Source organism: Lycium barbarum, chromosome 4 (assembly GCF_019175385.1).
Source record: "Lycium barbarum isolate Lr01 chromosome 4, ASM1917538v2, whole genome shotgun sequence".
In the NCBI taxonomy this organism is placed as follows: domain Eukaryota; kingdom Viridiplantae; phylum Streptophyta; class Magnoliopsida; order Solanales; family Solanaceae; genus Lycium; species Lycium barbarum.
In genome coordinates, this window is record NC_083340.1 from 41,242,341 (window position 1) to 41,259,635 (window position 17,295).

Sequence of the window (17,295 nt, forward strand, 5' to 3'; positions counted from 1 at the left end):
CATAATGGAGGGTAGACTGACTAAGTGTCCTTCATCCAAGATCTCCATTAAGAACATATCCCTCTTAGATACAATACACCTTTTCTCAGCTCTGGCAATACCACTTTGTTGACCAGCTCAAAAAGAAGCTGATATTGTGGCTTCATTTGCTTCTTATACAGAGTTTCGGTGGTCACTTGCTCTCTAATCTTGACTATGAAACTTTTGAAGTCATCTGAGGCTTTGATATTTTTGTCATTTCCCAGTATTTTAATTCCCTCAGTTGGAACACCTAGAATCTCGCCCAGCTGAGTTTCATCCAAAGTGAAATCGACTCCTTCAACTCTGCACACTAAGGTATGGTTAGCAGTGTGCTGTAGATTTGCAAAGAAATCTGCTACCTCTTTCTCATAAGCAAGAGCATGCCCTTCAAATAAATGGTCCCATTGTTGAGCTTTTAAGATTTCCTTCAATTCATTCAATCCCTGATGTCTAATTATTTCAGGATCAAACACTCTTCCAAGTAGCACCTTTTGTCCTTTCAGATTCTTGATTCTCAACATCTCTTCGTTTTTCTTGAGTGCTCTCTGTAGTGAAAGACCAGGTCCCTTCCTGAATTCCACCTTTTTCCTTTTGGATGGATATGTTTCCTCAATTTCAACGTCTTTCCTTTTCTTAGGAGATTTAGAGATTTTCTAAGACTTGTGCAATTTAGCCATATCTTTCTCACTTCTCAATTTCACCTTCTTTTTAGAGCTTTTTCTTTCTCGGTGAGACACTTCTTATTCCTTTCCTTGGTTATCAACCACATTCACCTCCTCTTCTTTGTCTCTTGGCCTCATGACTCTTCTTCTACTCTTTGGACTTTTCTCCTTGTCAGACTTAGAAGTAGAGTCCGGTTGTGTTTGGGTTCTGAGTTTGATAGTGAAGGGTTTCTTGCTAGGCTGTGAGACCACTTTCTTTTTGGCAATATGTTTACTTTTGGTAATGTTTCCTTTCCCAGATGATTTTGAAGGACCAGATTCCCTTCCTGAGCATCCTTCTAGAGGGACAACAATGGTGTACAAAGGTCCAATGTCCAAACAGTGTTCCTTGGGACCAATCCCTTATCCACATACTCTGTTTCACCACTGTTCCTCTGTTCCACCTCATTTTTTACCAACTTTTTCTCAATATCTCCAAGTTTCTCTTGTGTTTCCATGCTTACTTTTTCAAATTCCCTTTCAACCACTTCTTTCTCAGCAATATCACTATCCTTATTGATTATAACATCTTCTGCACTTTTACTAGATTTTTCCACTATCTCACTTCCATTTGTTACATCACCTGACACATCCCTTCCTATTTCAACCTCGGTATCTAAGATAACATCTCTTACAAATAACTTCACCTCTTTCTCAAAATTACCAATCACAGTATCGACATTTTCGAAACTTTTTACTTCTTCTGTACTGGTTAAGGGGTTGGAATTTCTTGATTTTTAAGGTTGTTCTTCTAAAACCCTTTCCTTATTCTCATGCATCATCTCTACTAGCCTATAGATTTCAGCACCTTTGTTTTGACCTGACACCTCCATTTTATCATCATTATCAACTGTTTCTTCCGTAAGACCAAAGAGTTGGGAGGTAGTAACGGTTTTGGCACTGATGTCAGAGTCGGGGTTGTTAGAAAAAGAGGGTTTTGTAGATTCAGAGATAAAGTCTTTTGATTTTTGTTTCTCTTGAGTTTTAGAGGGACCAGGAACATCTTGTTTAGGTGAAGGCACATTAGGTTTTTGGATGGTGGAAATGTGATCTTTTTTAGAAAGGGAGAATGATAGTGGGTCTGCTGGAGTGAGTTCTTTGGGAGGTGAGAGAGTGGGGTTGATTTCTGTTCCAACAGAAAATGAGGACTCAGGGTTAGGCATGGTCTATTTTGAGAGAATAGATAAAGTGTAAGGGTTTGAGAGATTATGTGAGAGAGGAAAGAGGAGTGTAGAAAGGCTTATATGGGAGGAAGGAACCAATTTCTATTGGTTTGATCAAAAAAGTACTTTTACAACCGGGTTGGTTCAGAGCAAAAAGACTTTTGGCTTAAAAAAACGGGAACTATTGAAGACATGGCACTTAGTCAAAATTAAAAAGTATGTAAATGCTTGAAAGGACTACTAACCTGAGTCATAGGGACCTGATCCCTTGAACTTTATGAGGACAGCTTAGACAAGAACTTTGAAGAGTGTAATGTCTCCAATGTTAGGCTGTCCTGGAATTGCCATGTAAGCATACCTGTAACGGTATAAGGATGAGTTAGATATCTCCAAAAAAACACTTCAGCATTGTACCTTTTTTTTTCAACAAGCTATTTATAGAGGAGCCATTGGATGATTTTGAACACCCACAGCATTACTGACACAATCTATGTAGCTTCAAGCATCGTTTCAAGGATTTAGATGACATTACTGATTGCACATTTAACTCCTCTCCATGAGAGCTCTTTAAATTCATACAAAACTTAGTTCAAGGGACTTCAGCATATCCAACAGGCTTGTGATGTCTTCTGACAAGAAGTGGCTTCTATCATTTGGCTACAACAAGAATTTGCTTGACATTTCAAGGATTTTAACATCGTCCCTCCTAAGCCTTTGTGAAAATCCTTGATTGTACTTGAGTAGGGTGCCTTTTAATGGTTTACAAGTTTGCAAACACAGAAAACAATTTTCTCTATTTGTCATCCCTTGTTCAGAACTTTTGTCCATGAGCTGGACATCCCTCTCTTCTCTCCTCTCAAGTCATCTTTGTGAGAAGGTTTTGATTTCAACGTGCTTGCCTTGAGTAGTAAGCAACCTTATTGAGCTGAAGTGATAGCTTAGGAACTCAGATCCTATAAACTGAAGGGACCAGGTTCTTTTATGTTCTTTGGACACCTGGCTGTACCTTCTTCCTTTGCTATCCTTTGCTTGAATTATTATCTCAGCCTTGTGCCTTGTCCTCCTCTGCTTGTGGATCTTTGTTCCTTTTTCAGAGAACTTTATTAAAAAGTCCAAGGAGGAGTTCTTCATACCCTTAGAGTTGAGCTCTTTTCAAGTCTTTTTCACGATTATTGAGACAAAAGGATTTGTACTCACATCTCTTTAGACAGTTCAGCTTGATTTTTTTTGTACTAACCAGCTCACAATGAATCCTTAGGAACAAGATCTCAAACACACATTCATTTAGCATAAGCCTAATGAAAGTACCACTTATCATCAGCACTGTCTTGACAGATCTTCATGAGTCTTGTCTTTCTTTTCCTAAAAAGATAGTGAGGAGTTCTAGAGACAGAGCACACACAGATTACCCTTGTCTTATCTTTAGCACACCACTTGTTGTCATTTGCTGTTGATATCATATGAACCTGCTCCTCCAGAATTTGTGCCCTTTTCATTTATATCATTGATAGGGACCAAGCATATGTTTGTTGACAATATAAGATTAGCCATATTGAAATCCCCATAGCTGACCCATCTTAGTACACTTGCAATTCAACCCTTCAACATGGTATGCACATTCAAAACCGTGAGAGAGTGTCTTCCTGACTTTTGTTCACATAAAGAGTGCATTATCTCTTCATGTTACCACTCGACACACTCCCACCTTCAAAGACTTGAGTGAGAGAGGATTAACCATTTCTTCAATTTTTTGCGCTCAGAGCAGTCATATTCACTAACACCTTGTTGACTGCTCCTTTCTCACTCCAGACCATTCTTCCAATTACTTACAAAACTTAGGAACCCAAACCATCTTGGGTCCCAAGTAATGATAGAGTGGATGAACTAGATGTCTTCTTGTCCATGCAGGTAACAAGCTCTTCTTTGTACCTAGTTTAGGCCAATTCGTTGTATTTAAGTGTATTTAAATACACTGTTCAGTTGTATCCAACCTTATTTGAGGTCGAGTGCATTTGAATGTATTTGAATACATGCAATCTTAATTTCTTTGAATACATGTCTATTTAAAATGATTGTATTCCAGCTTATTTAAATACAGGAAGGAGTTGTGTATTCAAGCGTATTTATATATTGATGTATCCTTTTGTTTTGGCTGTATTTGAATGTATTCGAGCTTCGATCAGTAAGGTCCTAAAATTGGGCAACTTACATAAACCACTACCTTTTAAGAGCTTTTACAATCCGTAGCTACATTTTATGTATTTACATTTCGTAGCTAGTTTAGGGCAATTCGTTGTATTTGAATACATTGTTCAGTTATATTCAACCTTATTTGATGTCGCGTGTATTTGAATGTATTTGAATATACGCAATCTTAATTTCTTTAAATAAAATGAATGTATTCCAGTTTTTTAAATACACGAAGGAGCTGTGTATTCAAGCGTATTTATATATTGATGTATCCTTTTGTTTTGGCTGTATTTGAATGTATTCGAGCTCCGATCAGCAAGGTCGCCGCCAAACGTCGCAAAGGTTGAATGTATTTGACTATATTTTAATGTGTTTGAGCTGTCGCCGGCTAGTATTTCATCGCTATAGAGTGTATTCGGGTGTATCAAACAATGACGGGTAAATTTGTATACAAAAATAAGAAAAATTCAAATATAAAATTTCAAATACACTATATTTACTCGGAAAAATTGTATACAAACATATGTATATAGATCATTCAAACAACACATACAGTCAAATCATCTAGTTTGCCCAAAAATACAATCAGCCAAATACATTAAACTTATATTTACACCCAAAAAATGACGAATACACTCAGATCTAAGATACAAGAAGGAGAAGAAGCCATGGAATACACTTAAATATACTTAGATTTGAGATACAAAAAGGAGAATGACAAGCAGGTGTATTTACTCAATTTGAGATTGTCTCCACTCCTCAAAAACAAATACAAGCCTCAGATCCAATCCCTCAAAGATTTGCTCGCCGATGGAAGAATTTCTATCGGTGACTTGACGAATCCGCCATCGCTTTACGGTTCTCGTCTTCGGGATCTGGTTCTTCTTCATCTTCTTCATGTACTATTTCTTCTTCTACGACATCATTTTCGTATTCTTCTTGTTCAATATCAGGTTCTTGTTTAATGTCTTGTGGTACTTCTACGTCTTGCTATGTAAATTCGGAAGCCTTGGTTTTTCTCTTCTTAGCCATGGTGAATATTGAGGTAGAGAGAAGAGAGTGAGTGGAAATTAGGGTTTTCTGATTTGGGGGCTAGGGTTTCAAGGGAGAGAGAGGATGATAAAGAGGAGTATGGGGATGAAAAGAGAGGGAAAGGAGAGAGAGGCGAGGGAGAAGCTTAATGTAGTGGAATAACTTTATGTATTTGATATAGCTACGATATGTAAATTAGAAAATCACTATAGCTACGAAATATAAATAAATCAAAATATTGGTTATTATCAATAAATACCTCTAGAGGTAATTAAAGGGTAGCCCGGTGCACTAAGCTCCCGTTATGTGCGGGGTCCGGGGAAGGGCCGGACCACACGGGTCTATTGTACTCATCCTTACCTTGCATTTCTGCAAGAGACTGTTTCCACGGCTCGAACTCGTGACCTCCTGATCACATGGCAGCAACTTTACCGGTTACGCCAAGGCTCTCCTTCGACCTCTAGAGGTAGTTATGGCAAGTAAATTTTCCTAAACATTCTCTCTTCATGCATGACGTGATTTAATCCCAAAAATGAATTATGATCTCACAATGTCATAATCTTGAGCCAGAACCTCTGTATTTATTCCGTGGAAAAAAACCTGTGTTTATTTGTTCATCGCAAATATTCTTAAAAAGACAAAATTGGCCACGTCTATATTAGACCATACAGATTTGAGTAGGAAAATACAATAATAATAATAATAATAATAATAATAATAATAATAATAATAATAATAATAACAACAACAAAAAAGGGCTCTTGCCAAGCATGCAACTGTACTAACAGCTAAAAAAAATAAAAAATAAAAACCGTACACCATATTTCAGCATCATAACAAACCAATATAAAGTATAAATGCTCATTTTGGTCGATGAAAAGGTTCCTGAATCTTGGCAAATATACGAGACGAGAAAACATGCATTCAAGAGTTTCATACGAGACGAGAAAACATGCATTCAAGAGTTTCAAACGAGACGAGAAAACATGCATTCAAGAGTTTCATATAACTCACCAATATTAAGTATACAAGGCTCATTTTGGACAACTAAAACTTCGTGAATCTTGTAAAATTCTGGGACAAGGGAAAGCATGCATCCGAAGAGTAGAATGGTTTCTATAACAACTTCAACTTCCAAACGACAATAATAGCATATTTAGCTATATTCAAATCAATTTGCATATATAGGAAGGCGCCAACGCGAAGCACAGTTTCAATCCTTGAAGCCTTGAAGGGTTAAATACTATGAGTGGCAGGAATGCTAGGCAGCTCCAAGAACCAGCACCGAAGAACTCTTAACCTGCCATTTCCCCTTCCCCTGGATGAAGATAACAATATTCCTCCAAGATTTAAACCTACAACTTGTGGAAATACAGGATATTCAGTGCAGTGGTGGGAACACAAGTTTCAAGTCTGCTTTCGAAGAACCAACTTTGGATTATGTTCTGAAATGTGGTAGTTGAGGTTAGTGCATTAGGCCACCTATCCACCAACCTGAAACCAAATTCAGACGCTGCTGAAAGTATAGATGGTTCATCAACTCTGCGAAAGACATGACAAAGGATTAGAGCTGGTGTACCATCCTCCTTATCGCCACTGCCAGATCGTATCAGCTCTTTTGCAGTCGCAAACAACGGAGAGACTGCCTCAGCAACATAAGTAACATCTGTGCCTATTATGACATCGAAACCTGTGTCATTTAGCCTCTTGATGGACTCTACATCATCTCTATTTCCCCACTCAAGCTTTTTTGTTATTAGAGTTGGTGGTTGGAGATTCAAAGCGAGATTCTGGTTTAATAGATCAAGTGCTTTTGTGTCTCCGTCAGTGGCAACCACAAGGTTAGCAGATGTAGCAGCAACCATGGAGCAAATGCCTGCACATCCGCAACCCAGCTCTAAAACACTTCTCCCTGAAACAATGGTCTGGTTAGCAGCAAGCACAGAAGCCATAAGCCGAGCCGATTCCCATAACATTAATCCAGTTGATTTGCAGGTATGCTGATACTCTTTTGAGAGGACCTTTATCTTGAAAGAATAGTCTCTGGCAGTGACATCAAGAATCTTGTTGACAAAGAAGTATGTAAGTCAGTGATTGGCGGGCAAAATTTTGAAACATTTAGAAGTTACTTTATACAAGCTTTTATGGGGGATCCGAGCAACCCAACTTCATATTTCTGAATCAATTACGACTAACCACCTGGTTCATATTAGAATATGCTACCCACCCATTATGGAGGCAAATTGACAACTGCTGTCCTTAGTTCAACTTGACTAGAAGTATCAATCTTTGAATATACGGAAATTACTATTTAATCAGGAACCTGGATTTATAAACTCGGATCAGGCCCAAAAGTAAATATGATGAGATACAACGTGAACATTAGTTCATTTGATAATAAAAAGGATTTACATGCCACACCTGGATCAATGAATGAGTACTACATGTATAACATAGGTAAGATTGCTCAACTATAATGTCAGTGCTACTGCATAAAACCATAAATGCTAGTCAAGTTGCCTTCTGGAAATATTAACTCTGTTATTATCCTAACTACTTCTTGTGAATGAAAATTCGTACCTCCTCTGTAGGAGATGAAATACCAAACATTTCAAGAGCCATCCCCTTGGAGATGTCAACTTCTGTCTCATTTGCAGAGTCTTCAAGGATAATTTTTTGTATTTCAGGCTGATCATTATTCTTACCAATGAATTTCACCTTGCTTTCAGTTTTCCCTCCAGATATTCCACTACCAACGCGGAAAACAGCTTGAACCCAGCACCTGAAACCACAGCACTAAAGTATGTCATTATCCAATAACCCAAAAATACATCAAAAACTGTATATGAGATGTTAGAGGGAAACCCCAATAGTACAAGATAGTATTAGTAATGATCCTTCAGATCCTTAATAGTGTGTGGCCTAATGAAGTTAGGCTCCAACAAATAATAGTTTTAGGAATTTTGAATCACCTGTTAGTGCATTTGTTCTCCAATCTGTCACTTCTACATCACCCAGACCCGAGTTTGAGTGATAAGCACTTTGTTCAATATTTTGGTTTTCCAGCTTTTGCATTCTAATTGCCTAATTAATAATAATCGTAGTAAGAAAAGTTAGTTTCTAGTGTGTTCAAAAGAAGATCAAATTCAGCTGTGAGTATAATGCATGTAGATAACTAGATATTACTCCTTCTCTATCTTATGACCTACTTTGTAAAATTCAGAGCAACACCAATTAACTCTTTTTCTGTCAGCTCCCATGAGTTTGGATCATATGCTTTCTCATGAACCCTTTAAGTGCATTATGTACCCTGTCCAGGGAAATATGGTCTTGTCCAAACTATTGTTCAAATCACAGATGTATTTGCTTCTTCGGGCAAACACCCTTTCCTTGTCTATTCCAAAACGCTAGAGTAATTTTTCTACAACTTCAGCAACAAACCTCTGATCTGTTAAAGTATTTTTCAATATCCTACCACGGTAGGAGTTGAACCAACGCCACAAACCCAATAAATTTAAGCATTGAAAGAGCCATGTTGCCTCTGTGCGATATCAAGTTCCCATTATAAGGAAGACCTCCACAGTTCCCCTACATGTTGCCTCTCAGCTCATGGGGAAAAATCCAAAATACTTGAGACGAAGGTCGGAGGGGAAAAGGAAAACTCTCTGAAGAAGTCTGAAATCTTTGAAATTGGAATAAACCTCAATTGGAGAAATTGAACACAAAGGAAAAAGCAATTTACTTGAATAAGCAAGAGTTGAACAATGGCTACTAGGCAGGTAGAGAAGGGTGGAACAAATGATAACTATGGATTGCTATAAGGGCCAATACACGGCTTAGAGAATATTGCATTTCTTTACTGTCAAGAAATGGATCTTGGGCCTAACTCAACCCCAAAAGCTAGCTCAAGAGGTGAGGATTGACCAAGCCATACGAGGAGACCAAATCCCTCGTCCCTTGGCCGATGTAGGACTCCGACATTTACATGTCCAGCAAAGTTAGGGGTTGACCGATCTAAATAAGGATTCTTCAAGCTTGTTCCTTCTTCACATTATGAATCCATTTTAACTTGGTTAAGAAATTGATTTAGGTTTAAATGAGGCCATAACCAGGAAGAGAACCATCACTTTCAACAAGTTAGGAAGAGAACCTCCACAATTTATGTAGCTCAAGATGATCAAGTATTAGCCATCAACAAGTGCCCTGACAAGGCACAACCTAGTCAACTATTTTACATATCTTTCACCATTTAAGAGCATCGAAGGTTCTGTCCAACATAATATGCCATAGCCGAAGAAACTTTCTTTTAACCAAGGAATCTCTAAGGGCCACCTGGCGTGCGGTTTGCAATTGGGTAGTTAATGATCAAAGAAACTTTACGTAAGATAAAGTATAACATTAGGATACTATCAAGTCAAACGTTCAAATATAATAAGACATTCAGCTTGCTATAAGTGTTACTTCCAGTATTTATGCTGATGTTCAATTCAAATGGGAAACTTAAGTTCTCAGAACGTCAAACCAAATGTGGAACCATTGTTACATAAAAGCCAAGAAATAAGATGTAAAACTCTCAAATGTCCAATATTTGCATGGCCAGTCTACCTAGAGCTCATAAACAGAAAACACCACAGGTATAATAAAAGCATACAAATCTACCTGAGTATATAGACAACACTTCCTCAGTTCAATTGACATTCTTGTTATTTTGGGATGTTGCAGAAAATTTGACACCATCTTATTTTTATACAACTTTCATAATATTCAAATTTTCAAATTCATTAATAACAAACAACTATGCTAGTATGCTTCAGTCCCAAACTAGTTGGGTCGGCTCTATGAATCCTCACAGACTATATTTCTCCATTTAAATTCATTACAGGCCAACACTATACAAGATAAATATAAGATATACTAGAAGTTCTCTATATTTATTTTTGCCTTTTTTATAACCGTGGTGTCCTGACCAACTTGCGCGCACCTCGACTAATTCCACTTCTACTAGTATAAAAATATCCAATAGTGTTAAAAGACTCCTAAAAAGCCTATGACCTAAAATAAAATGTACTAACATGTTTGTTGAGTCCCACATTGGTGGGATGAGGAGAAATTGATCTCTTTATATGGTCTTGGGCGATCTTCAGCTCTTGAGCTAGCTTTTAGGGTTGAGTTAGACCAACCCAAGGTCCATAACATGATATCAGAGTCAGGCCCATCCACAGTCATGGTTTACACATGTTGGGCCCCCATATTAAATTGTCCACGCTCTAGATGTCTAGCCTTGGGCATGACGGGGATGTAAGTCCCGCACCCGTGCAATAAGGAGAAATTGATCTCTTTATATTGTCTTGGGCAATCCTCACCTTTTGAGCTAGCTTTTGGAGTTGATATCTCTTTATATCAATTAATTGGTATCTCCTATATAAGTCATTTTTCTTCCATTGTGTGCTATCTTTGCTAAGTTTGCATAGATTCTAAGAGATGATACGTCCTTCAAGACAATTGTCTTCTATGTGATGTTACGTCTATCTCATCCCCTTTTTAACACCTTTACTAACCATGGTTTCACACCTATGGACCAGTGCACCTAGAAGTCAACGCAAGACAATGGTGTTATCAAAAGCGAAAAGCACAAAAAAGCTCTAACGTCAGCGGGGGCTTTAAGCGCAAAATGCAAATAAAGCGTGGGCTTTAATGAAAAAAAGCGCAATGGTGCAAAAGTACAAATATATATATATATGTTTAGTCCAAGACTAATAGTAATAAGCATGAACTACAAATATATGGACAAAGAAATTGTAAAAACATTACAATAAAGGGAGATATCATTCATCTAGTGTCACCTCTTCAAGAGAGGCTCATTGGCAAGAAAAGCTATGTCTCAGAGCCTTGATGACAACACAGAAGCGCACGTAAAGCGCGGCGAAGCGCTCAACATGTTTTGAGCCTCGCTTAAGGGCTTAAGCGCGCTTTAAGCGCACCTTTGACAACACTGTGACCAAATCATCTCCAGCAGCCGTTAAACTGGCTTTCGGGGTTGAGTTAGGCCTATGGTCCTTAATAATGTCTAAGAAATATTCTCAATTAATTGGTATCTCCTATATAAATCTTTTTTCTTCCATTGTGTCTTATCTTTTGCAAAGTTTGCATGGATTCTAAGAGATTATACATCTGTCAAGACAACTGTCTTCCATGTGATGTTACGTCTTGTTAGCGGAAACGTAAAAGAAAGAACAAAAGATTTAACGTGATTCGGATCAAAATGATCCCACGTCCACCAGAGAACAGTTGCCTTTATATTATTAACAACGAAAGGGGAGAGATCCCAATTACATCTAAGAGAATTGCTCTCTCAACTCTCTACTCACCACAAAGGATTTATGAAATTTTTGGGATGCTAAACAAAGAAGAATCGCCTCTCATTTTATAGGCATAAAATGACTTAGGCTCCAAGTGTGCTACATGAGCTCTTGAATTCCCCTCCACATCTTAGCATTCTTTGGCTCCAAGCAATGCATCCTTTGGCTCCAAGTATCCTTTGGCTCCAAGGAATTGAGCATTCTTTGGCTCCAAGTAATAGAAAATCATCCAACACATGAGTTTTTCTATCACATAACCAAAAACCAACTCTTTCACGTGATCACGTCTATCCCATCCCCTTTTTAACACCTTTACTAACCATGGTTTCACACCTATGGACCAGTGCACCTATATGTCAACGCAAGACAATGACCAAATCATCTCCAGTAGCCTTCTGTAATTTTATCCTCAATGTGTGTTACTTGCACCTTCTAAAGAATGTGGTACTCCCTCTGTCCCAATTTATACACTTTCCTTTTTAGTCTGTCCCAAAAAGAATGATACAATTCTATATTTAGAAATAATTAACTTGAAACTTCCCCTTTTACTCGAAATGATTTGCAGCCACACAAATATATATATGGCTTGGTTTAGACCACAAGTTTCAAAAGTCTTCATTTCTTTCTTAAACTCCGTGTCTAGTCAAACTATATCACATAAATTGGAACGGAGGAAGTAATTTTTAATGTTGTCTATTCTTGTATGACCGCACATCCATATTAGCATCTGCATTTCGGCGACACTCTTGTAGATGTGTTATACTTTTGCGGCGCAACATTCTCTCATATAACGTTGCTAGTATTATAAAAAAAAAAAAAAAAAAAGGGGGGGGGGGCAGCCCGGTGCACTAAGCTCCCGCTATGCGCGGGGTCCGGGGAAGGGTCGGACCACAAGGGTCTATTGTACGCAGCCTTACCTTGCATTTCTGCAAGAGGCTGTTTCCACGGCTCGAACCCGTGACCTCCTGGTCACATGGCAGCAACTTTACCAGTTACGCCAAGGCTCCCCTTCAACGTTGCTAGTATTATAACTGTTCAAATTCATTTATCTATTAAAATTTAGACATCGATGCGATATTTTTTGTATCAATTTATTTGACAATCTTTCCATTTTGAGACATCAAAAATGTTTGACATCATCTCAATATTATACAACTGTCACAACTTTCAAAATTTCAAACTAGTTAACCTATTCAAGTTCTAAACTTTGAAGTGATATTTTGTAATTCAAACTATAACTTTTCAACAATTTGATATTCTCTTTCAATATCACTAATGTATATGTAAGTCAAACTAACATCTAATTCTATATCCAATCAAATACGGTCACGTACAACAGAATGGAGGAAGTAACAAATAAAAAGTATTGACCTATACCTATTCATCACCAACTCCCTTGACCGATTTTCCACTTGCTTGAAACACAAGATGTGCTCCTCAGCATCGAAACCATTTTCATTGAAGAGATTCACTAAAAACTCATCTGAAAAGTAGAAAGCCCGCTGTTGACAGAAATAAGCTGCTATAAGATGCTCATCAACAATATAAGTCCCATTTTATGAGAAATATCAATTTGTAACAGTAGAACTTACAGTCCCATCACCCCGGACATAGAAGTTATCACTGATCTTTTGTTCTTTGGAGGTAAGCCTTTCCTGGTAATACAAACCTTAGCTGTAAGTATACATCATTCCCAAATATGCTATATTTTCACTAAGTCTATTACAAAAATAACAAGTTCATGCAATATGGTGAAGAAATAGATAGGATACTATATGGTGAAGTTTAAACCTGAGCAAGGTCACCAGTTGCATAGTCACGAAATAAGACACACCCATCTTTCTGGGAAGGAAAAAGTATAAGAGTCAGAATAATGAAATCAAACAGTGCAACCAACGAAATTAAGAACCTGTATCTGACCTTCAGAACTTTTCTGATGTTTTGTAACATCAGAGGCATCTTCTCAGGGGATACTGCAGATAGAACAAATATCTGCTTAACAAGTCAGCTTATTTGTTCAAGTAAAAATATGCTGCACAGTCTAACTAAATTTGGAACAAAAACAAACATTCAAGAACAAGGCATGCTTTATGCAAATGAGATTACAGGTCAACATGATTTATTATGAAGTTTGTCGATGCAAATGGGATAGCCCACAAATTATAGAAGAAAACTTTGGTTGAGTACCATGGTAACAACATCTACTGATGAAGGAGAAATATGTGGGATCAGGTCATCCACTGTTGGATCACAGACAAATGCGTTCACCCTAGCATCATCAAAATCCTTGTGCGACTGCAATAAATACAATAAACTTTAGCACTTATAAGTGTCTGTATTTTCACTTTTGCATCACATCCTAAACAGAAACTTACTCTTGGCATATCTTCCTAATTACTAATAGGAATTGTAGATCTTTCCATATTTACATGGTATACACCCTTCTCATATTTACATATTCTTAACAGAATCCCCATCAGATGTTCCAAGGAAAACTTTCTTTGATATATTATCTTTTGCCTTTATGAAAAAAGATAGTTATATGCTTCTAGCAAGTGTTACAGAAATGTTCTGATGCAGTGATAGCATCAAAAATGAAAGAAATGCAGCATAGGCTTATAAGACACACATATCAATGACTCTAAGGCATCCTAATGAGCCTTGGTTGTACAAACAATATGACATAGCAATGTGAATAATTTTTAAAAAGAAGGAAATTTAAGAAATCTCATATGATAAATATTATTGAAGCAAATATATAGAAGGGCAGCCCGGTGCACTAAGCTCCCGCTTACCAAAAAAAAAAAACACTTATCGAACACAAGCAGCAAGATGTACCAAATTTCGTCAATGACTCTTTAGAAGTATCTTTGCTACAGTTTTTATGAAATAGGCATGCCAGCGAGCTGAAAATTCTCAACCTCCCCTCATTTCAGATCACATTTAAACAAATAAAGGGCAAATACTTTCTGCCAGTGCCACGAACATACCTTAACTAAGTTCACAGCTCGAGGTGAAAAATCGCAGGCATGGACAAATATATTTGGTATTGTAGCAAGCAAAGGAAATATGGTATTTCCAGCCCCGCACCCAACCTGTAATCAGCATTATTCCATCAGTGAAAGTGTAACAAGAGAACAATGGAACCAATTCCTTTAACAATTAATATAACTTCAATATGTGTTAGATTGTGATCCGCATAACAAGAAAGGTAAATTACAGCTTGAAAAAGTTAATGAGCACTTTCAACAGCACCCATTTGATTGCTGGAAGAAAGCAATAAGAAAACTATAATTCTCTTGATGGACCATAATCGCACCAAAGTCATATGACAGTAGCGAATTGAGCTCTTAAGAAAATACGTGACATACTCACTACATGATGAAAATAGACAGGCAAGTACATAGATGTAAAAAAATATTAACAAGAGAAACATACTGTCACAAAATTGTGCTGAAAGAAATTCTGAGATAATCAGTAGTTTACACGTCCTACAAAAGATGGGCTCAGAACAGTGGCGGAGCTAGAAATTCAAATAAGGGGATTCCACAAAAAACGAAGGATAAAAAGAACAAGAGCATGATAAACTTGAATTACCTCAAGAACGACTTTTTTCCCGTCAGTCCCCTGCGAAGAGTAAGTACAGGAACATATCATTATTCAATGTACCATTAACTAAACACTTTTTTTAGAACAAAACAACATAAATATCGATTGTGTTGTTCACTCACAGAGAAGTATTGACCCCATTCCTTGTCCAAGTAATGCCTGTCTTTAAAGAACTGAGTCGAATTTCGAATCCACAAGGAAAAACACAACACAAAAAAGAAACAAAACAGCATCAGTTGACACTGAGCAAAGCAAGTGAAGAGTAGGCAAAATAAAATGGAAAGTGGATATGTTAGTCACAGAAGCAAATCGAGATGAAAGGGGGTTTATAAGAAACTGACTTTGTCTTGATGGCGCTTGTAAAAGATATCCCAGTACTTCTTTGCATCTCTTTCGTACTTGTCTGTCACATTAAAAAGAAAATGGAACAAATTAAGCAAAAGGGTAATCCAAATAACACTAACCCAATCGAGAGAAGAGAGAGAGAGAGGGTAAAAAGAAACCTTTCCAGAAGGGAGAAACTTGACCAGTGGAGGTGGGGTATATCTGTATCTTAGATGCTGCTGGCTGCTTCTTTTCCTCCATCACCCTATAACTTGGACAATATCCCTGTGCCTGGTTAAAGTCAAAAGATTTGGGGTTTCGTTCTATAGGGTGGGAGTGAGTTTATTGGTAGCTAACAATGGAGGCTCAAAAACAAAAGCAATGGAGGTTCCAAAAAGCTCCAAATAGGTTTATAGGCGGACCGGGGCGTTCAAATGAGATCTAAAAACGAATCTGAATTCATAATTGAGTAAAACTGCCTTAATAAATCAAAAATCAGCTTGGTTTAATTTAATTTGGTTTTAAATTTTAAAATATCGATAATATTTAGTTTGGTTTGATGACAAAAAAATTCAAATCAAACTGATTAACATATATATATATATATATATATATATATATATATATCTTCCGAGATAAGGATAAGGTCTGCGTACATTAATTAAATTTTATCTATCTTCTTCGTGATTTAGGGCATTCCAAGTTCAATATAATATACATTATTACATTACTATATATAATAAGTGACAATATAATGGATTTTGTAGACCTTAGTTAGTTCTCAACACTTTTGTTAGGGAGTTGCTTACCAAATGATTTGTACTTTTAATTTTGCCCTTGTATTTAATATGTATTGCATATATGTCAAAGTATATTTTCGATAAATCAAGACACTTCCAAACCTATTTTGGTAATATATGATCCCTCAAATTAACTTTTTGCATGTGGATATGAAATTTTGTAGTCCTCACATACTCTTAATCTAATGAGATTGTGACACGTGGCTATGGCTTTTTCCATACATTTTTTACCTCATTAATTTTCTTATGACTCTTTCCTCTTAGGCCTTTGTTATTTAACTATATTGACACTATATATAGTATTATTTTTTTTTGTGGATTTCTTATTATCCCTTACTCCTTCCGAATAAAAAAAAAAGTTCACTTAGCTATTTGCACACTCTTTAAGAAATTACTCACTCCAAAAAAAAATGTGTAAATTGACTAAACTATCCTTAATTAAATAGGCACTGGGATTTGATCACATAACACTTAATAGGGGCAAATCTGAAAAGAAAAGGTTAATTATTTCTTGATTTAATAAGTTGATACTTTTTTTGACCCAAAAAAAAAGCTAAGCAAACACTTTTTTTAATCCGGAGAGAGTATTAGATTACTCTTTCCGTCTCCTTTTACTTATTTCTTATACTAAAAATGAATTTTTCTTTTAACTTATTTATTTTAGTAAATTACAAAAGATCTATTAATTTCTGTCTATAGTACTTTTATCATTCAATAACTTCATAAAGTATTAGTAGTCATGCGCCTTTATTATTTGACTATATTGGCACTATATATAGTAATTTTTTGTGGATTTTCTTGTCCCTTATTAGATTACTCTTCCCGTTTCTTTTTACATTTTTCTTATACTAAAAATGAATTTTTCTTTTTACTTATTTATTTTAGTAAATCACGAAAGATTTATTAATTTCTTCCTATATTACTCTTATCATTAAGTAACTACATAAAGTATTAGTAGTTAAACTTAAAATTTCGAAGCATAACAAATAAGGGTAATTTAGTATATTTTACTCCTAAAAAATAATTTGTTAAGGGAAGTGCAAAGTCAACAAGAGACAAATAAAAAAGATATCGAGAGTGTACCTTTTATTCCATC

General features: G+C 36.5%; 1 protein-coding gene across 1 annotated transcript; it reads right to left on the reverse strand.

Annotated features, from left to right (window-relative positions):
- Positions 1–6,081: 6,081 nt before the first annotated feature.
- On the reverse strand, positions 6,082–15,851 carry LOC132635932 (uncharacterized). The gene is made up of 12 exons (XM_060352545.1): positions 15,579–15,851; positions 15,417–15,478; positions 15,198–15,248; positions 15,064–15,093; positions 14,457–14,561; positions 13,654–13,761; positions 13,387–13,458; positions 13,258–13,308; positions 13,059–13,121; positions 12,844–12,968; positions 7,688–7,889; positions 6,082–7,170 (listed from the first exon to the last, which is right to left on the reverse strand). The coding sequence occupies exons 1-12, from the start codon at positions 15,658–15,660 to the stop codon at positions 6,463–6,465; spliced, it is 1,659 nt and encodes a 552-aa protein (XP_060208528.1). The 5' UTR covers positions 15,661–15,851; the 3' UTR covers positions 6,082–6,462.
- Positions 15,852–17,295: the final 1,444 nt, after the last annotated feature.

Bases quoted from the DNA above. Each gene is read 5' to 3' on its own strand.
- LOC132635932 (XM_060352545.1), bottom strand. From the start codon at position 15,660: ATGGAGGAAAAGAAGCAGCCAGCAGCATCTAAGATACAGATATACCCC. The intron at 14,562-15,063 runs GTAATTCAAGTT...TGCTGATTACAG, and splicing joins GGAAAAAAGTCGTTCTTGAG to GTTGGGTGCGGGGCTGGAAA. The intron at 7,171-7,687 runs GTACGAATTTTC...TTTGTCAACAAG, and splicing joins TTTCATCTCCTACAGAGGAG to ATTCTTGATGTCACTGCCAG.